Source organism: Panthera tigris, chromosome C2, assembly GCF_018350195.1.
Source record: "Panthera tigris isolate Pti1 chromosome C2, P.tigris_Pti1_mat1.1, whole genome shotgun sequence".
Lineage (NCBI taxonomy): Eukaryota > Metazoa > Chordata > Mammalia > Carnivora > Felidae > Panthera > Panthera tigris.
The window spans coordinates 1,749,574-1,770,490 of record NC_056668.1 but is presented as its reverse complement, the minus strand read 5'-3'; the positions used below and the strand labels follow the sequence as shown (position 1 = coordinate 1,770,490).

General features: G+C 60.0%; 1 protein-coding gene across 1 annotated transcript; it reads right to left on the bottom strand.

Moving 5' to 3' along the window:
* Positions 1–802: 802 nt before the first annotated feature.
* Positions 803–20,638, bottom strand: LOC102972298 (PTTG1 interacting protein). Its single transcript, XM_042998989.1, has 6 exons — positions 20,410–20,638; positions 12,442–12,494; positions 9,980–10,088; positions 6,156–6,330; positions 5,569–5,615; positions 803–2,721 (listed from the first exon to the last, which is right to left on the bottom strand). Exons 1-6 carry the CDS (start codon positions 20,522–20,524, stop codon positions 2,675–2,677), a joined length of 546 nt encoding a protein of 181 aa, XP_042854923.1. The 5' UTR covers positions 20,525–20,638; the 3' UTR covers positions 803–2,674.
* Positions 20,639–20,917: the final 279 nt, after the last annotated feature.

Sequence of the window (20,917 nt, the reverse complement as noted above, 5' to 3'; positions counted from 1 at the left end):
TCAGCACAGAGCCCGATGAGTGGCTCGAACTCACAAAATGTGAGATCATGACCTGAGCCGAAGTCAGATGCTAAACCGACTGAGCCACCCAGGCGCCTCCTCAAATTTTTTTGACGAGTGCAAGACCAGTGAGTTTCCCAAGTGGACTGGACACCTAGGGACGTGCCAGGCACGGGGACACCCCAGGACTACATCTCGACCTCACACTCCCCCGTTCTAGACTTCCCAGAAGAGCCTGGAGTTGCCCTGTGGCTGAGCATGGCTGCGGCACAGCAACGTGGGTGGGCTCACACTTCCCACAGGGACCACGGCCCTGGCGGACACGTTACCTGCACAACATTGCCTTCGCAGCACAGAGGAAGTCCCAGAGGCTCAGCCAGCCCAGCAGCAACTCAGAAGGGGGGGTGGGTGCTCCCCAGGAGCCGGGCAGTGAGGACCCCCCCACCCCGGGGAAGGGAGGGAGGGAGGGAGGGATTCTATCGGCAGCCGAGCCAAGTACACGAAGCTCAAAGCCAGAACTGCTTTCTCCCAGAGTTCTTTGTATCCGATTCCAGCAGAGCAGAAGGAAGGTGCTGGTGGGGCAGGGCAGAAAACCTGCCTCGCGGACAGCAGACAGCTGGGGGTGGCGGGCAGGGGAGGGGGAGGGCAACCTGGGACAGAGCACGGCCGCCCCCTGGGCCATGGCACCGAAGCCGCGATTGCTCACGCATCCCGGGGCGGGCCAGAATCTCTCTGTAGGCTACCTGCTGCCCTCCAGGTGATCATGCTAACGCCACGAGAAATGAGACACGAGGACACAGTGGATTCAACAAAGCGTGTATTAAACCACTTACTGCAAACTGGTTAAGATTAAGGCACTCTGAACTCGACGGTCTCCTTGAGGTTACAACACGTGGTGCTCTTAGGACTATTTATAAAATGCGGGGACCAGGACAGCCTCCCAGATGCGCTGGTGTGGCCTCGGTACCCCGAAGGGACTAAATGCGCTGTGTGAACAGGGCACAGCCCCACACCATTCACGACACAGCGTGACCTCACGTACATTACTGTATTAACACAAAGGCTGCTGGAATCTGCTAGAGTTTTTCTTATGAATAAAAGTAGAAAGTCAAAATCTGCAGGCTGCTATAAAATACTTAGGAATGTTTCGTAATACTTCAAATTGCTATCAAATGCCCAAGAAGTCAGAAAGAGATAGTCAAGAGTTTGTACAGTTAGTGTCTCAGCTTATGGACATTGCAGGACAGCGCGGTCACCTCACGGCACGGGCCGACGTGGCTGGGGGGGGGAGGGGGGTTGGGGGCGGGGGTGCTGTCGAGGGGTGTGGGGTGTTGGATCACACTGACCTGTATGAGAACCTTCCGTGACACGGAGAGCGGTCCCCGACGGCACAGTCACGAGTGCGAAAGCGGAACACATCGTTTGTCTTATGCACCTGTCGACCCACCTCCCCGAAGCTAAACGTCTTCCTAATCCAAAGCAATGTGGCGGTGGCCACCGGGACTATTTTCAGAGTGAAGAGAGGCAGTTCACACAGTTACTCCACGGTCTGCATCCCCGATAGGAAGGATGTGGCCATTTACTGAAGCCACAGATCTTGCTCTGAAAGGCCTGGGGCCGACGGAAGGCACCGCAGGGTGTACCCGGAGGCCACGGACAGCGTCCCAGCCAGAAGAGTGCGGTTCCAAGCTAGGGGTCGTGTGACAAGCAGGGCAGTCAGCAGTGTCTCCGTGTAGCACGTGGAAATCCCTCTGGCCGGCCCTGGACACCCTGCCCGACCCCCCAGTGGGCAGAGCCCCGCAGAGGGGCCCACGGGGCATGGTCCCTTCCTCCTCGGACAGCCTGGGGACCCCGTGGTCCCTGTGTGACCATGTTGCAGACGGCCTGACTAGGGAGAGCCTGGTGTGGCCACACACAGGACCCGGCGCCGGCCGTCACCAGGGCTGAAAAGGGAGCGGGGCGGTGATGGCCCCTCCAGGCCCACGGCCCAGAGCACCTGCTGCTGCCCCCGCAGGGGGCTCTAATGCTTCATTTGTCATTCAAGTTTTCACTGGAAAAAAATCTTGGTGTTCCGGTAAAAATACAAATTAAAATTTAAAAATTGTCCTGTAAGCGGTCTGAATTTTGACAGTAAAATTTCTTGGTGAAACACCTTTGGTGGAGGAATGAAATCCAAGACTCATTTGAAACGGAATGGAACGGAACGGAACAAAACACAGATTTAAGGTGAATCTAAGTTCTCCCGGACGCTGCTCAGAGCGGCTGGGGTCAGAAGGCACGGCCCGGCAGACTGCGTCTGGGTGCCCGGCTCCCCGGGGGGGCTGCCACGCAGGGCGCACAGCCGCCAGCCGGGTGATGGGAGGGCGGCGGGGTGACAGGGGCCCTTCCTCCCCCGCCGCGCGCGCACAGCGCGCCGTCGGGCACAGGGACGCGAGGACAGAAGGCGGGACGGAGGCCGGCTGCCCCGTCCGCGGTTGGCTTCGCCAGCGGAGAAGGGTAGCAGGATGTGGGCTTTGCCTCCTGGAAGTAACAACACAACCAACCGACCCCCCTGAAAAGCTTCGTGTCTGCAGTGACTAAATACAGATACAGAAGAGGGAACGGAAGCCCGCGGGTCCGCAGGGCGGCGGCGCCGTGCTCCCTGGAGCCGCGCGGGGACTGCTGGGCGCGTGGCTCAGTTGTTCTCGAACCTGGCATACGGGTTTTCCTCTTTAAACAGACCTGGAACAAAACAGACCTGGTTATAAATGTGCTCACACGGCAGGAAACGAAGTCCAAGGACACAACACAATTCAGTGTTTTGTGAACACTCACTGTGGCTCTAAGAAAAAGGGTGTTTGGAGCAGGTTCAAGCACCACGCTTCACCTTTTTATTTTTTTTGCAACTATTTCTACTTATTTATCTATTTTGCGAGAGAGAGACAATCCCAAGGAGGGGCTCGATCCCACAAACCGTGAGATCATGACCTGAGATCAAGAGCCAGATGTTTAACCGACTGAGCCACCCGGGCGCCCCTACGCTTAACCTTTTTGAAAGTCAAACCACAGGTGACTTTAAAATTGAAATAAAATTTACCAGAAACAATCATTCTAAGAAAAACAAACCTAAAGAAATAAAAACTTACTGGCTAATTCTCTCAAAGAGGAATTAAGAAACAGCCATTATTTCTCCCCACAGCGTTTGGCTAATATACAGAAATTAACAAAAGCACCCTAAATGTCCTTAGAATTAAGGCTACAAAACAATGAGGTGACTGTCCACTTCACCACCACCAAGTGCTCTGACGTGGCTAATATAACGCAGTTGTAAAAACACATCTCTGGTGCTAAACGCTCAGGCCTAGGAGTTTTCTCTTTGCAGTTCTGAACACACAGCCTCTCCCTCTCTTTAAAAACCTGTATCGCCCACACTTTTCTGGAGCCGCTGCACCAAGTGTATGTGCTGCAGGTGGGGGGAGGGGGTGGGCACGGGGCGGGAGGGCAGCCAGTGCGGAGGCAGGAGGGTGGCCCGTCTGGGGAGGACCGCCGCCTCGGCCTTGGGAGGAAGCCCACGGCGGTTCTGGTAAAGGGAGCCCGTGTGCCAGATGCCGAACACAGTCGTGTTGGAGCAGGACGAATGGAACCGCTCCCAGCTCTACTTCTGGTTTAAAGGGGAGAGACCGTGCTGTGATTAGGAAACCAGACGCCTTCTGAAACCAAGAGAAGGGTTTCCTCCATGCTGGTACGCGTGCCTTGGCCCGTCTCCCCCCTGGGGGCCCCCCGGGAATTCTTCCACGCGGCCGGGTCTTTGCAAAGTCCAGTCCGTTAGGTGGGCTTTACGTAAACAGGCACAAGCTGGCTTCCTCAGGGCAGTTCAGGGCCTGGCGCACCATCAAAACGGAGGAGTGAAGGGCCTCGGTGAAGGTCACGGAGAAGGCCCCGCGCCAGGAGCCCCGGCCCGAGGCGCCGCCTGGCCTCGCACACACCGGGCAAGTGGGACACGGCAGCGGGGGCAGACTTTAGGTGCTACTCGTGCGTGGCGGTAAAGGCACCGTGGTGGAGTCTGTGTGTGAGTGCACGCGAACGCGTCTCTCTCGCCGTGCACGGTAACGTCAGTCAGGTGCCAACAAGCTCCTCTCAACACTTCAGTATCGTGAAGCAAGGTGCCCGTGCCAAGGACAGCTGGCGTTCACTGGGCACGAACGTGCGCCTGGAAGAGGCACCGGGGACAGACGGCACCGTGCCGACACGACCACTGACACGACATCACCCACGCGGGACCCCGCCCTTGCCTAGGCTGGGAACGAGCACCCGACACCGGGTGAGTGCTGTGGACACCGGGGACCTGATGGGCCAGCTGGCAGAGGAAGCCGAGGGGCGGGAGCACACGAGGGAAGGCTCTGGCGGCTGCTGGACATCTCACCTGCAACCAAGGAGACCCAACGGCAGGGGGAGGGGCGGTCAGGGCAGCCTCGGGCCCCAGAACCCACACCCGGCGGCTGGCAGGGTCGACCCGAGCCTGAGGCCACACGCACAAGGGCGTGACAGTCAGAGGAGGCCTGCGTGGACGGAGGGGCCAGCCAGTGCTGGGTGGGGGTGCCGAGTCAACCGCACGGCCAGCAGCCCACCAGAGGGAGCCGAGGCTCCAGGACCCACTGCTCTAGTGCACAGGACCTGAAAACACCACGAGAACAGGGTGTTCCCTGTACAGACACAGAACTCCAAGAAGAGGGCGTTAGTTAGAAAAGATTTTGAGGGGCACAGTGGCTTGGACGGTTCAGCATCCAACTGTTGATTTCAGCTCAGGTTGTGATCTCAGGGCTGTGGGATCGAGCCCCACGTTGGCCTCTCTGGACAGTGCAGAACCTGCCTGGGATTTTCCCTCTCTCTCAAAACAAACTTTCCAATAAAAAAAAAAAAAAAAAAGGAAAGAAGAGATTTCGCAATTTTCCTAATCAGATTCAGCCCTGAGCCCAGCTGCCAGGTGCACCCGACACACAGCAAACACTGCTCAGGCCGTGAGGTCCACGAAAGCACCGCGGCCCAGAGCTGGAGGCCCCGCGGCGGTCATCGGCGAGAGCGCAGTGCGGCCACTTCTAGCAATCCCAACAGCCCCAAACAACAGCATGGACGCGGATGTGGGAATCAGCAGAGAACCAACTCAACCCGGGAGCAGATTTAATGCTCTCGCGGACTAAAACATTAGTATCCCCCCGAAATCCCTCCAAACAAAAACCAAAACCAGATGAATCACTTGGCGGCATGGAGACCTCTGGCTAACTCCTTTAAAAGGCGCGCGGCCCGCAGTCAGGTGCGGGAGCGGTGGGAGCACCAGGCGCAGGGGAGGCCACAGGGACCCGTCGAGTTCCGCCCCCTCATCAGCAAACGGCGCTCAGGAATCCAGCTGAGAGTAAACACCCTAAGGCTTCACCTTTCCAGACATTCCGTGGAGTTAGCTCCTTCCGGACCGCGCGGTCTAGAACCAATCGCTCCTCCCGGAAGCCTCAGCCCAGACCCTACAGTCACGTCTCACGGCCCGGAACCCGCTCCCGGACAAACAAAAGATGCGTGCAGTCAGTCGATCCTTACCGTATTTTTTTCTGATTTCATCGTGTCTGGATTTCATTTCTGCTCTCCTAAAAAGACAAAGAAATCTCACTTAGCACCAAAATATAACACGACGTTAAATGATGTACCTTCAGCAGAGTGGGGGGTCTGTCCTCTTTTCCAGGGAAGAGACCAGGGACCAGTGTGGGGACAAGCCCAGCCGCCAGGCCAGGCGGCATGAGGCTGTGTCAGCATCACGTCCTTTGATTCTGAGTTTCAACAAAAGAAATTCAAATATCCAAGACTGTATTTTTTAAAAATATCTTTCACGTCAAGAAAAACCTGACGTCAGATTCTGAGGAAGGTTGGGAACACGCAAGCGTTAGTTTTTACTTAGGGGCACACGGCGTTGCGGGGACAGCGCAGAGACCCGCAGGGCCTCGGCCCCCGCCGGCAGCTGACCTGACGCGGCAGCGCCTCTCCGGGCCACCATCCCGTTCCACGGGCAGGGACAGGAGACCCGCCCCCCTCGCCCCGTGCCACAACCCATAGGGGCGCACCCCGCCCCACGGCAGGGGTCGTTTCCCGGGGCCGCGCGGGCCGGGTTCCCGAGCCAACGGGGACCTCACCTCTCCTCCTGCCGGACCCTGCGCTCCTCGCGCTCCCGCGCGGCCTTCTCCTCTCCCTTCTCCGGCCTCCGGCTCCTCTTCCTGCGGCAGCAGCAAGCGCAGCAGCACGCGGCCAAGGCCAGCAGCACGGCGCCCCCCCCCGCCGACAGGGTGACGATCAGCGCCTCGAAGTTCACTGCAAATCGCAGCGGGAGGGAGCCGGGGGTCAGGACGGGAGCGGGACCGCCCCCTCCCCCACAGGCGGGGGCCCCGCCTGTGTCTCTCAGCGTGTCCGTGGGACTTGAGAACACTTGGCCGGCCGACCACGCAGACCCAGGCCACAGGGTCCGAAGGCGCTTCGAGCCTGACAGACGGTAACGAAGCGGGCCCGCCCTGAGGGACTCCTCCAGGCGGAAGGGGAGCCCCGAGCAGCTCAACTGATTATTTACATCCAAGTCCACGGCCCTACACGGCTGGCCCTTGAACACGGTTCACACTGCGAGGGTCCCCTAACACGTGCATTTTCAAGACCTACGGGGCAGAACTCAGGCGTACCTCCTCTTCCCGAGACCTCCTTACGAACACCTCCCCCACGTCACGGCAAGGACTCGGTGTGGAAGAACACAACACACAACACAGGTGCTCATCGGCTGCCTGCGTGATCGTAAGGCTTCGTCAACAGATGATGCGTGTTCAGGGACTCGAAAGTTGTGTGCGGATTTTCGAGGACGTGGGGGGGGAGGGGTGGTCAGTGTCCCTCACGCGTACGTTGTTCAAGGGTCAAGTGCGCTGACTGCCCCCGGGGAGACTCTGTGAGCCCTGCGGGCCCAGCCCCTGCCCCACCCGGGGCTTGAGGACGGCTGCTCGAGGATTTTGTCATTTCCTGTCAAGACCCAACTTCTGAGGCAAACAAGCAGTTAAAACAAGGTTCTCGATTCTTTCAACTTCTTTTAAGGATTTATAAACCCAAACCAGTCCCTATTTTTCTACTTAATTCAAACCAGAGAACTCGAGTTTTCACTCATCCACGTAAGTCAGCCCTGGAAGAGGCTTCAAGAGTGAAGTTAGAAAGTCTGGCCGCCACGCAGAGCTGGTCCCCTCGAGTCTCCCCCGTTTCCCGGTTTCCCGTTGGTGGCTGGGCGGGGCTTGCCAGGTGGGAGAGGGAGGCCGACCCCCAGTGCCCGGCGCCCTTCAGACCCCACTCAGGCCCGCCCAGACCCTCACGTTCAATGCAGCCGGCCGCTGGCCTCACACACTCTGTGCTTTGTTCAGCTACTTTCTTTTCTTTTTTATGTTTATTTACTTTTGAGACAGAAAGCGTGAGCGGGGGAGGGGCAGAGAGCAGGGGAGACAGAATCCCAAGGAGGTTCCATACCACCAGCACAGAGCCCGACACGGGACTCGAACCCACGAGCTGCGAGATCATGCCCTGAGCAGAAACCAAGAGTCACAGGCTTGACCGATGGAGCCACCCAGGCATCTCTGTTCAACTACTTTAAACAGAAACAGGTGTTACATCTGAAATGCCTTCTGGGCTTTAGATCGTGTGTTTTCTTCCCTCCTTTGACCTGTTCTGGAAGTGCCGGCATCACAAAAATTAGCAGGAACAGGTGTAAGAAGAAAAGACCTTTGCTGGCAGATGGCATCATCTTCTGACCAGAGAACTTCAAAATAATGAACTTTAAGAGCCAATCTGATCAGTAAGACAGCTGGTTCTGAAATATATCTACCACTCCCCCCCCCCCCCCACCTCCAAGACAGCATTTCTGACGAGCAGCTAAAACCAGTTACAAAATAAAAACAGACATCTGGTCGTGACGGAGGAAAGTACCAAGGGCCCCTGTCCCCACAGCCCTAGGCGGGAAGGCTGTGGCGTGCTACTCGAGGACGGAAAGACGGCCTCTGTGCATGAACACCAACCCTGCTTGTGCACGACGGTTTAACATGGTAAAGATCTTATTTTCCCCCAAACGAACACAGATTCAAAGTCATCACAGGTAAAACCCCAGAAGAATTTTGCCGAGAAGTGGGTGAAAGAATTGTAAAGCACCCACAGCACGAGGTCTAGATCTGGTGCTCCCTGACATGTGGGGGCCCCCAGTCTCCCCAGATGGCATGAGCCCCACCCACCCCCACTCTATTCCCACAGAGCAGGTCCTCGGCCAAATAACCCTACCCAATCCTCTGCGGTGCATGCGGGGACCCATAGCGGTTCCCACTTATCCCCGATGGGCAAGTAGCAGGCTCCCGTGCCCCCCTGGCCCTCGGGGTCAATTAAACCAAGCACGTGCTCTCCCGGGAACCAGGAGCACGGCAGAGCCTGCCCCCCACAACCCCTGGCTAGTTCCTGTCCCCCTCCCCCAGGCTGAGTCACCACGAACCGCAAACTGCTGTGGCCTGCTGTGGCTCTGTCTGTCCCGAGTCAGGGGTACGGCCAGCCCCACAGCCCTAAGGTGGGAATTTCATTTCACAGGCCAATGATCAAAAATGCCCCCACCTGAAAGGTGTTCAATATCGGCAGTCATGAGGGAAGAGCAAATCAAAGCCACAATGAGATGCCACTTCAAACCTGCCAGATGGACGAAAATGAAGGTGACAGATTACCCCAGGCCCTGGCAGGGATGTGGGACAAGCGGGAGCCCCGGTCGCCTGAAGGAGCCCTTCTTGAAAGGCGATGAGTCCACAATCCCGCTGCTCAGCATGTGCCCAGCGGGAGTGAGTGGGGGGCTGCCCACGAGCACGTCTGCAGCAGCACGGGGACCCCGGGCGTCCCCGGCAGCAGAGTGGGCACAGGGCGCCAAGCAGCAGCGAGACAGGCAGCCGGTACGCGTGACGCACGAGTCTCAGACATGCCCCCGAACGGGGAGTCGGACAGACCAGCACGCTTACTTTAAGTGAAGGGCGGGGCGGGCAGCACTCCCTGGGGTGGCAGGTCAGTGCACTGGCTGCCCACGGTCCCGACAGGGACAGGTTGTGAGCGCTGGGAATGGTCTACATGCTTTGCTGAGTGCAGATTACCTGTGGACTCGTGTGAAAATTCGCTGAACGTACGCGTGTGTGCGTACACGTGTGTGTTTACGTTATACGAGGACAGGAAGGGAGACTTAACGTGTGTGCGCATCATTAGAAGTTATGCTTCAACTTTAAAACACCTTGGGGGCACCCGGGTGGCTCAGTCAGTTAAGCGTCAACGGTTCATTTCAGCTCAGGTCATGACCTCGCAGTCCATGAGTTCGAGCCCCGCGTCGGGCTCCGTGCCAACCGCTCGGAGCCTGGAGCCTGCTTCAGATTCTCTGTCTCCCTCTCTTTCCACCCCTCCCCAACTCATATGTGCGCATGCGTGTGCTCTCAAAAAATAAACGTTAAAAAGTTTTTTTAAATAAACGCATAAACGTTAAACAAATCACCTTCTAGAGAAAATAGAAATAAAAGCACCTCAACGGTTCATGCTCAAAGTGCCAAGGGCTCCCTGGTCCAGGACTGGTCTCTGTGGGATCTCAAAAAGGGTTGACGTCCCCCAAGAGAGAGCGCCTACAGAATCCACCACACGCAGGCAGAAAGGGACATAGAAACACAGGGACCTGACCGTGCTGACCTAGCAGGACTCCAGGCACACAGACGCCAGCAAGACACAGTCCCCAAGCTGACCCTCTTCCCTCTGCCTCGCAAGTGGGCCTCCGGCACCCCGGGGACCCCTGGCTGCCCTCCCAGAAAGCACGCATTCTCACTGGCTTCCTGACTTCCTGCAGGGAGCCCGTGTTCTGGCAGCTTATGCTAACTGAGCACACCCAGACCCTCCCAGACAGTACTGACTCTGCAAGAGTTCCGTGAACACGAAGACTTACCCCAGCAAACGCCCCAGCGTGCAGAGCTCAGCGTACAAAGGGAGCTGGGTGGCAGGATCCTGGTCACGGGGTAGTCCAAGCACGCCTTATTGGTGTTGCACCAAAGGCACTGAAAGAGACGAATGTTTGCCAAACCCCAGAAACGCAGCGTAAACACCAAAGAACCAGACGGTCCAGGATACAAGCCCAGCCACACCGTCTGCTCCCCCTCAGTGGCTGACCGGAAGGCCGTGGTCCTCACCCCGCCACAGCAGCTCCACCCCGCCTTGCCCACCAGGGCTGATGTTACTCAGACCCTCTTCCTTCGGGCACCCTGCCCAGCCTCTCGGCCTCCGTGCAGTCCTGGAGGCCGCCAGGTGGCTTCCCGCCCGGGGTCTTTGCACGGCCTCCTCCCTGTGCCCGGAACCTTCTTCTCCAAACACACGCCCCTCAACCTCCTCCACAGGGCCTACCTGCCCCACCCCCCTACTTCCTTCCCTTCCCGACACACCGTCTCGGATCGTCTGCAGGAGGACAGGCGGGACCACACTCATTACACGTTTGCTGGTGGACTTTTGCAACCTTGGCAATCGCCGTACAAAGATCCTACCTGTGGTCTCTCCGGCTGCACTGGCCATTAAAGACAACGCAACTAAGGCTCAAAGCGTCCCTCCCAGGACCTGAGATTACTGCAGTGACATGCCCGCGGTGAGCCATCCAGGTGGCACTGACAGGGCACGCACACAGTGTGCCCTCAGCCTCCCCTCTGGCCTCCCAGGCCCCTACCTGTCCTTCCAGAAACCCGCGTGCGCCTGAGGACCCGTGTGGGCAGGCCTCCTGCGGCCCCTGCACCCTGCATTTCTGACCGGACCCGTCTGCGTCCAGAGCGGGCCCACGCCTTCAGGCTTACTGCCCGCCCGCCTGCTGAGATGGGGGTGCGTGTGCCCCCACAACGTCCTCCCACAGAAGGAAGGGCTGGACCGGACGCCGCCGCGGAAGTGCGTACTCCTGAAGCCAGAGCGAGGCAGGACACCAGGCTCCTTTGCGGCCGGGAGGACTTCCGACGGTGACATCCGCCGCTAAAAAGCCGTGCCACCAGGAAAACGCGCAGACAGGTGAGCAAGTTCAGGGTTACCAACAGTAAGGTCTGAGGCTGCGGTAGCAACACCCTTCAGTCTTTAACCAGCAAACACAAGGGTCCACTCAGACCCTACGACCCGACACGCTGCCAGGTGGTCAGCAAGTTCTCTTCTGAAAGCGTGGCCAGCGTCCTAGGGCAGAAACCACCCGGCCCGTCTGTCCTGACCTGCCTCACAGGGTTCCCCGCTGCCAGGGAAGGGAGGACAGGCTGCGTGGCTCTAAACTATCCTCGTAAAACCCGACTGGAGGGAGCTTCCCCTACGGTCCCAGACAAAGGCGTCAAAGCCCAGGGACTGCTCGGGGAGCCACACGGGATGGGGCAGAGGGACCCTGACGGGCCCCACACGGTGGCGGACTTTCTCCGACGTGCCTCTCTGCTGGTCCCCGACGGCCAGCCACACACGTGCCTGTGTGTCAGATCCCAGGATGGTCCACCTGGAGGAGACCGCCAAGAGCACCGGACCTGCTACAGGGTGGCTGCCCTCCTGCTCGAGGTCACGCAGGGTCAGCACGGGAGCATCCTGGCTCCCAGTCTTCCCTGTAATTCTGGTGAGCTGGTCAGTCTGAGCCCAGGACGCCAGGCCCTCCGGGCTGAGGGCCCGCATCTCTCCTTGCCCTCACCCTTCCCCGTTCCCAGGTGAAAAGCCCAGGGAGGAGCATCCACCCCAACCCAGGACAACTGATGGAGAACGCGGGACACATTGCGAGGACTGGGGGGCCCACGGTGCGTGGACGGCCCTCATTCCTGTGGGCAGGCCGGTTGGGGAAGCAGACTCCCCAGCCCTGGCTGAGCACCACGGCAGGCAGGGCCTCTGGGAACTCGCAGGACGCTCCCGGCCCCATCTTGGGGTTCCATGTGCAAAACAGAGTCACGGTCCCCGTCCCCAACAGGCCTCTATGCTCTAGTGGCATCGACATGAAAGCACGGGCCACAGGTTCACAGTTGCAGATTAGACGCTAAGTGACGCCCAGCCCAGTGCCCATCCTTCTCCGTTCCCCTTGCCCTCCACTCCCCCATCCTGCTTCTGAACACCGCCCCCCCACCATCACCAAGCCCACCAGCCTCAATGAGGCCTCCTGCCCACTCACACGTGTTCCCAGCCATGGGGCCCAACCCAGTTTATAAGCCCAGACACCTGGTCAGGAGGTAAGCATGCGTGTTAATGACGCTCAGGTGATATCTGCAGTTCTCACGAGACGGTTTACTACTCCTGAGAAAGACTAAAATGGCATTCGACTCCCATTACAGAAACTATCTCCACAAACCCCAGACGGCAGAACCTTTAACACCCACAAGACCCCACCCCCCCACCCCGTCGTGGAGAGCGGGGGTGTCTACTTACAGAGACGTTTTTCAGGCACTCCTCACAGGTCCTGTTTGTGTTCTGAGAACAAGCTGCGGGCAAAGGACAAACAGGTCACTGAGAACCGCTCACTGGAAACACCGGCCCAGGCGGCCAGGGAGGCACCCAGTCTGCGCTCTGAACCACGGAGACGAGCAGCCAGCCTCCCAGGTACAGCAGCGGGAGTTTCCCAGCCTTGCTGCAGGCCGGCCACCGGGGAGCGTGCACACGCAGCCCCAGGGTCCCATCTGCAAGGGGTCGTGCGGAGAAAGGGGCCTCGGGGCACAACGGCGGTACCGGTACGTACCTTCGGGGAAGAGAAGCGGAAGTGGGCGCGTAGCACGCACCCAACTGGCCCAGGCTCGCTGGCTCATCGGCACAGTCTCTGGAACCAAAGGCCACGGCAATGCCAGGCCCGTGGGACTAAAGCCAGGCCTCGGCCCCCGCCAGTCCCGCCCAGACCTGAGGGAGAAGCCCCCCGGAATCCGCCGGCTCCAGCCACTCTTCACGGCAGGGAGGGGTCACACCCCACCCAGCCAACAGCCCCGGAACTCGCAGCCGGGGGGAAAAACGTCCAAACGCTCTCAAGCAGCTGCCGTCTTCCGCACCCAGAGCTGAGCACACACGCTTACTCCGAAGAGAGGTCCGTGCCACCTCATGAGCCACCGGAACCGCACGCCCCAGTCGTAAGGAGCGACCACTTTGCAGGCGCCGGGGAAACTGAGATTAGAAGGGCTGACGAGGCCAAGTCCGCAGAGGCGGAGCCCCAGGGCACTGTCCGCCGCGGCGGCGGGAGGCGAGGTGGCTCAGCCTCAGCCATCGCACCCAAGCGCTTCGCTCAAGACGCTAGGAAAACGTGCCCACTTTACGGTGCCAGGGAAGCCGACGACAGCCAGATGCGCGCGTACAGAAGGTGGGCACACCGGTGGCGACGGAACGGCGCTCGGCCACGAGGAGCGCGCCGCGCGCACGGAACACGGAGCCTTCACCACGTCACGTGGACCGACGGACACCGGACACGGACGACCACCGGCCGGATTCCACGGGCGTGCGGTTCCGAAGCCGGCGAACTCATCTGCACCGGGAAAGGGACGGCGGCGGCCTGAACCTTCCGGAGAGATGGGCGCGTGCTGGAGCGTGACGGGGGTCACGTGGGCGTCACTCACCCAACGGCACACGTAAGACTCCCGTGTTTCACCGCACGCAAGATTTGTCTCCAAAGGAAAAGACAAACGTGAAGCTCCAGGTCACGACGCGCGCGGGGAGGTACCGGGACGAGCGCAGGATGTCTGCCGCGGACTTCGCCGAGCTTACCAGAGGGTCCGGGACGGGCCCCACGACGGAGGAGACCCAGCCAGACGTGAACAGCCGACACCCACGTGGCGGGCGTGCGAGGGAGCGCTCGCCGCGGGGTCTTCCCACTCTCCCGCGCGTGTGAACGCGCTCGTGACGCGTGACCCCGTCTGCCCAGGGGAGGAGCTCCCGTTTCAGTCACACGCGTGCTCATGACGTCCGCGAAGCGGGACTAACTCTCAGGCGCGTGAAGCCTAACCCTTCTACCTTCCACGTGCTAAGCACGATCCCACTTTGTTTAAAACGAAAGCCCGCTTGTCACGGGCCATCCCACGGCCGTCTTTCCGCTGGCACGCCACTGGCTTTACACTAAAGCTGACTTCCAACTACTGTTCTCAGAACGACGGACTCAGGGCGCCCGGGTGGCTCAATCGACCGAGCACCTGACTCGCGATTTTTGCTCAGTCACGATCCCAGGGCCGCGGGATCGAGCCTCACGTTGGGCGTGCTGTGTGGGGAACCTGCTTGGGATTCTCTCTCTCTCTCTGTCTCTCCCCATCTCTCTCGTGTGCTATCAAATACAAAATAATTTTTTTTTAATTTTTTAATGTTTATTTTTGAGAGAGACAGAGACAGAATGCAAGTGGATTAGGGGCAGAGAGAGAGGGAGACACAAAATCCGAAGCAGGCTCCAGGTTCCGAGCTGTCGGCACAGAGCCTGATGCGGGGCTCGAACTCACAAGCTGTGAGATCATGACCTGAGCCGAAGTCGGACGCTCAACCAACTGAGCCACCCAGGCACCCCAGATACAAAATAATTTAAACATTAAAAAAAAAAAGAAAAAGAACAGACATAACTTAGCTCCACGGAGGTAAAGAAACAGACAAGTCACAGAACCCCTCGATCTCTGCCAGCACCACTCAGAGGCGGGGTCGCAGAGGCGCCAGGACAGGGACAGGAACAGCACCGTCTGTCTCAGAAGCCCCGTGCCCTGGAGCCCGGAGGCGGGCCGGCTGTGCCAGGGCCGGGGACTCGGCCGCCACATCCAAGCACTCCCTCTGTCCGTCCGCCAAAGGGCCAGGCAGCGGGGGGGCCTCAGTGTCTAGACACAGTTCCCCAGGAAAGGGGCCAGGGCTCCTCGGAGAAGCAGCTGATCCCAGAAGTGGGGTACAGAGAGGACAGAATCAGCCCCGGACAGACTGCGGCATCACAAAGTGGCACCAACTTAGGAGCGGATAACAAAATAACTAAAGGACCCAAAGGCCGGCTTGAAGGCCGGGGGGGGGGGGGGGAGTCCTCCTTGCCAAACGGGGACAATTTAAAATCAAAGGGATTGACAGTCACGGACTCCAGCCTCTTGAACACTCCAGGGTTTCACCCGGACGTGGAGTAAGTACGGAGAAGGCCAACTAGCAGGAGCAGGAGCAGGGGGTTTGACCGCCTGCGGCTCTGCCATCATCGTGGGAAACCTGGACGCCAAGACCACCGCGCGCGCTTGTGAGGAGACAAGACACTTGCGGTCTCGGAGCGCCTCCCCAGTCTCATCGCTTATGAAGACAAAATGCACCTTACAAGTGCCCAGAGTATCGGCGGTACAATGACAGGACGACGGGACACAGCGGCAGCAGGCGCCCCCGGGGGTGCAGGGGGAAGGACACAGCCGTGTGTGGTGGAGTCCGTCAAAGGCACTGGAATCCAAGTAGAGGACACCAGGCAAGGCCAAGTGGGGCTCCTTCTACAGAGTCGTTTTCTGGGAACAGACTGGGGAGCGGTGCTGGGTGGGTGGGGAGACATGCTGGCCAGAAGCCCCGCACCGTCCTGGACGCGGGCAGGGGACGGAATGACACTACTGGGATGACGGGTACACCGGGTACACACACGCCCTACATTACATCTCCAAGTACTCACGAGTCCTGTCGATGCCAACTGTCTGATTCTGACCCTCATAGTCCCATGACGCACAGGAGGCCCGCCCCAGAGAATGAGGGGCGAGGGGGGAAGGGGGAGGGCCGCAGGACGACGGACCCTGACGGACCCTCGGGCGGTCTGGAGGGGGGAGAACAAGCAGACGCGGAGGGAGCGCAAGGCAAGCGTGGAAATGCTGACAACAGAAAGGCATGCGGAGTTTGCTGTGCGATTTATTCCTTCAAGGTTTCGGCAGCTTCGACATCTTTTCTAAACAGTCAGGCAAGGAGCCACCGTGAAAATCTGCACGACTGCCTGTCACACCGACTCAAGTCCTTTTTTCTTTCCTTTAGCGAGAGCAAAGCACGCACGCAGGGGAGGGGCAGAGAGGGAGAGAGAGAATTCCTCGCAGGCTCCGTGCTCGGCGGGGAGCCCCACGCAGGGCTCCCCAACTCACGACCCTGGGATCACGACCCGAGCAGAAATCAAGTAGGACGCTCAACGGACCGAGCCACCCAAGCGCCCCTCAAATCCTTGTCGAAAAATTCTACGAGAAAAGACATACCTCTCGTCAATCTTAATTGAGTGGCCACAGGGAGCAGGGGGGTCGGGTACGGGAACTTTTTCACGGGAATTTTTTTTGTTTTCGTTTGTAAAGTCTTTCTGAGAGCTGGACTCATGTGAACTACACCCCGAGATACACACCGTAAACCTCATCCACCCCACGGTGTTGGGACCACAGACCCGTAGGAGTCAACGGAGACCAGCCCTCCGCCTGCCCCCGCCACGACCACCAACCGGGCACACGTTCAACACAAGCAGAGACACCTACACTGGACAGTCTTCCCGAAAAGGGCCAGCACCGGGAAAAGGTCGTTCTGTTCTCTCCCTTACGAAACACCTCACCGTCTTGCATGGCTGGCAAGGAAAATAGCCCACTTGCTGCTGCTGCGGACGGCGGGGGTTGGCCTTCTCGGGCACGGGACACAGACCACGTGCTGATGGCCGCAGACCAGCACAACGGCCTCCTGCTTCCGGAGTCCAGCGCTGTGTGTGAACACGCCCGTTCCACAAGTCCCCCACTGAGAGTCTGTTTACCAACGATTAGAAACCTTCGGGCGTCACTCACTCTGATAAAAAGGTCTTTCTGTCAGGATACGCTCACCCACGTACTTCCCTAAAGTTCCGGGTGAGGCCACTGATTACATACAGAAAGGCACACACTAGCAGGGGTGTGACGAGATCTGTCCTGTAAGCATAAAGAAACGAGCAAGTACGCATTTACTGCATTTACTGAGCCCGCGTCACACACAGGCGGGAGGGCGGCACCTGGCCGGCCCCCGGCACAACAATCCCTCATCGGACACTGTGCCCCCTCTGCACGGCGACAGAGAGCACCTATGCTATCCGTGTCACTTGAGAATCGGGTGGAAAAATCATTTAGACGAAAGTCCTGGTCACCTTCCTGTCCCAATAAAGAGCTGAGCGGCATGGTACACGTCTTCCTCAACTTATGATGGGGTTTCGTCCCCAGAAACCCATTCAAAGGGGGAAATTTCCTATCAAAACTCCGTGTAATTCCCGGGTCTCGAAACTCTACAACACTTCCGTTAGCCTGCGGACGGGCACAGCCGCCTGGCCCACAGCCTGTTTTACAAGGAGGGTGGACGTCTCGAGTAGTTGACCGAATACCGTACTGAAGTGACAGGCAGACCGTGTGGGCCCAGAACGGTCGTCGGTGTGCGGGGACCGCGTGGCCGCCCAGCCCCGGGGTGACACGGCGTGTGGAAACTCCAGGCACCGTGTTTACTGAACGCACATCCTTTGGCGCCGCTGACAGCCGAAAATCCTAAGCCGAACCCTTGAAAGTTGGGGACCGTCTGAACATACAAATAACATGCACCACACGTATACACACTGGAAGGCCCTTACGACTGGTTTCAAACGCCGTGGTTCTCGGCGACAGACGGGCAGGTGAGGAAGCGCGTCCCCCCCAATCCTGTGCCGTTCGCAAGGAGCAGTCGGGGCGGGCTCCCACCCCCGACCTGCACAGGCCACAGCTGAGCTCCTTTGTGTCCTTCAAGCAGCTCCGAGGTACGGAGGAGACGCGGGGATGGAGTCTCACCCCCCACACGAGGTGGGCTCCACAGGGCCACGGAGGCTTCTGTAAATTCAGGAGTTTTGCTCTAAAGACCTTCAGAGCATCCTGGGTCCCTAACGTCTCCATGCCGCCAACACACAGTGGGACGTTAGGAACTGTCAGCGTGGGACCGCTGTGACGCATTCGTTGAATCTGCACGCCTGTCGTGGTTGACTTACGTGTCACCTTGACGGGGCTCAGGTGCCCAGACAGCTGGCAGACATTTCTGGGTGTGTCTGGGCGGGTGTTTCAGAGGAGGTCAGCATTCGAATCGGCTGGCTTAATAGTGAAGACCGTCCTCACCGTGGCCAGTGGGCAGCACCCAGCCCACAGAGGGGCCCCCACAGAACAAAAGCAGAGGCACCGTGAATTTACTCTTTTTGCCGAAGCTGGGACGACCGCTTTCTCCTGCCCTCAGACACCGGGGCTCCCGGTTCCCGGGCCCTCCGACACGGAGGAACCCCGGCAGCCTCCGCGGGGCTCCGACTTGCAGACACAGGTCCCGGGACCTCCCAGCCTCCACAGCCACGCGAGCCCACCCCTCACGACACATCCTTCCCCACAGCTGCAGACCCCCTGCCGGCTGTTTCTCCGAAGCGCCCTGATGGCCTCGCAGGGGGACCAGTGATGTGAACGCCACAGTCACACCCTACAGGGCGACGGGCGGTAAACAGCGCGTGCTCTGGGGAAGGGGGGACCTCAGCGCCCCAACAGTGCCCCCGTCCGAGGAAAGGCAAACGAGACCCGAGGGTACCTGAGTGGGAAACCCTCCCGGCACACCGCTCCTCCCGCGTGAAGGAGTTGCTGCAGGAGAAACAACAGTCCGCCACCTTCCCCCGAGGACCCAAGGACCGGAGGACCCGGGGCGAGTCCAGGGGACAAGTAACCACCGTGAGCTCAAGGGCGGAGGGGCGGCTGAACCGACAGTAAGTGCAGTGCCACGTGGCAACCGTTCTGATCTAATTCCCTAATTAAAAAACTAATGAAAGTCACCAAAGGACACCGCCACTCATCTCGGCACGCCAGGGCAGTTAAAAAGCAGAGCGGTCAAACACGTCACTTCGGGGCACTCCTGACCCGCCCCCTCCAATTACGCAGACACACACCCGCCAGCCCCTGAGAAAGACCCATCTCCGGCAGGTTATCCATTCCGGTGCGGTAACAGGTACCCACTCCACGTCTGCGCTTGGAACCCAATCCCAACCAGAAGAGCTCTGTGCACCGCGTTTCCACTGCCTCCTTACAAACGTCCAGAGAGCTACGTCCCAAGTGTCACAGGCACACACACGTTTGGAAGTAGATCAGAAGAAAACCAGTCCTGTACTGGAATCACGGCAAAACTCAACAAGCCGGGATAATACTGGCCCCAAGTCAGTCCTGCTTGTGGAGCCCTGGAAACAGGTCCAGAGGCCTACCGGTGACCCCACCACCACCACCAGTGATCACACGGGTACCCCCCACACAGCAGCCAGGGCAACACTTCTGACACACCCCAGCTTAAATGTTTCCCTGACCTGCCACCAGGCCCAGAAGGCTGAGTCGGAGGACCGGCCCCCCTCCACTGGCCGGCAGGAGGACAGCCTCCGGCAATACTCCATTTCTGGAATCTTCCGAGACCTCAGCTTGGCCCTAGGTAATGCATTTCCTTCCCTAGCAGCCTCTCACCCACCCACCCAGCACTCAGGGTTTCTTGGTCACCACCGCTGTCCCAGCACCTGGCAGGGCGGCTGATAAGAACGGGAGATAAACCCAGGAAGTACCCCCACCCCAGGTCTGTTGAGTGCAGAAGCAGAGTCAGCTCCTTCAAAGCGGCCGGTACTACAGCTCTCCTGACTCCACTGAGCCATGCAGTAACTCGAGTACTCCTTCCCGAGGGGAGTGGGGCCCCAGGCGCCACACCAGTGCCCGGCACCCACGCCTCAAGGGGCCTGGCCCCTGGACACCGGCTACCGACCAGCGCTGGGGCTCCAGCAGGTTAAGCTCCACTTCGTGACTCAGAAACTAACCGCCAGCTCGGTCAGAGAGGGTCGAGTGAGACTAAGAGGGAGGGCAAAGTACTCAGGATGATCCTGCGGGTCCCGCTGACACCGCCCCGCGACCGAACCAAGACAAAAGGCCGGTCTGCCCCCCTCCCGGCGCCCCCGCTGCAGCTAGACCAACGGGAAGGCCGCAGCCTGGGGCAGCGACTGGGCGCGGCAGAGACCCCGGGCCCCCTCCACCTCCCTGTCCCGGGACCCCGGGACCCCGGGACCCCAGGACCCCGCGCCCCCTCCCCCGCCTCCCCAGCCCCGCCCATGGACCCCCGCCCCCTCCACTTCTTCCCCCGCCCTGCCCCGGGACTCCCCGCCCCCTCCACCTCCCCGCCACGCCGCAGGACCCCCCCATCCCTCTACCTCCCCGCCACGGGGCCCCCTCCACCTCCACTTCCTCCCCGGCCCCGGGACCCCCGGCCCCTCCACTTCCACCCCCGCCCCGCCCCGGGACCCCCGCCCCCTCCACTTCTTCTCCCGCCCCGCCCGGGGACGCAGCGCCCCCTCCACCTCCTCCCCCGCCCCGGGACCCACCCCCCCCCCGCCCTCTCCACCTCCCAGCCCCGCCCAGAAACTCTCAGCCGCCCCGAGCCCCTCACCCGCTACGGACGGCTCCTGAGCGGCGGTCACCGAAAAGAGCAGCAGGAGCAGCGCGGCCACGCCAACAGGCAACTCCCAGCGGGGCACGAGCCCGCGAGGGCCGCCGAACGCCATGGTGGCTGCGGCCCCTTTCGTCGGTCGTCGGTCCGTCAGACGTCAGCCTTACGCGCTCCACCTCCGCGGACGGGCTAGTCACTCTCCCCCTGAAAGAGCAGCACGCCGGAAGTGGGCGGGGCGAGCGGCAGGGGCGAGTGCGCAGCCGCGATTCCCTGTTCGCCCCGCCCCCAGTCCTCCGGCCTGCCCCCCGCGGCTTGTGTTCCCCGCCTTCCGGAGCGGCGGGGACGGGACTCCGTGCGCGTGCGCGTGCGCGTGCGCGTGCGCGGCTGAAAAGCGGCAGTCTGGACCGGGCTCGCGGCGGTTCAGTGCGCGTGCGCGGCCTCAAGGGACGTTCAGGGGCGTCGGGGGCGCGGTGGGCTGGACCCTAAAGCCGTGCGGAAGTCCGGCGCG

Excerpts from the sequence above, each read along its gene's own strand:
- LOC102972298 (XM_042998989.1), bottom strand. The coding sequence starts at position 20,524 with ATGGCGTTCGGCGGCCCTCGCGGGCTCGTGCCCCGCTGGGAGTTGCCT. Across the intron at positions 12,495-20,409 it reads TCAGGAGCCGTCCGTAGCGG|CTTGTTCTCAGAACACAAAC; the intron begins GTGAGGGGCTCG and ends CTTTGCCCGCAG. Across the intron at positions 10,089-12,441 it reads AGTGCCTGAAAAACGTCTCT|TGCCTTTGGTGCAACACCAA; the intron begins GTAAGTAGACAC and ends CGTCTCTTTCAG.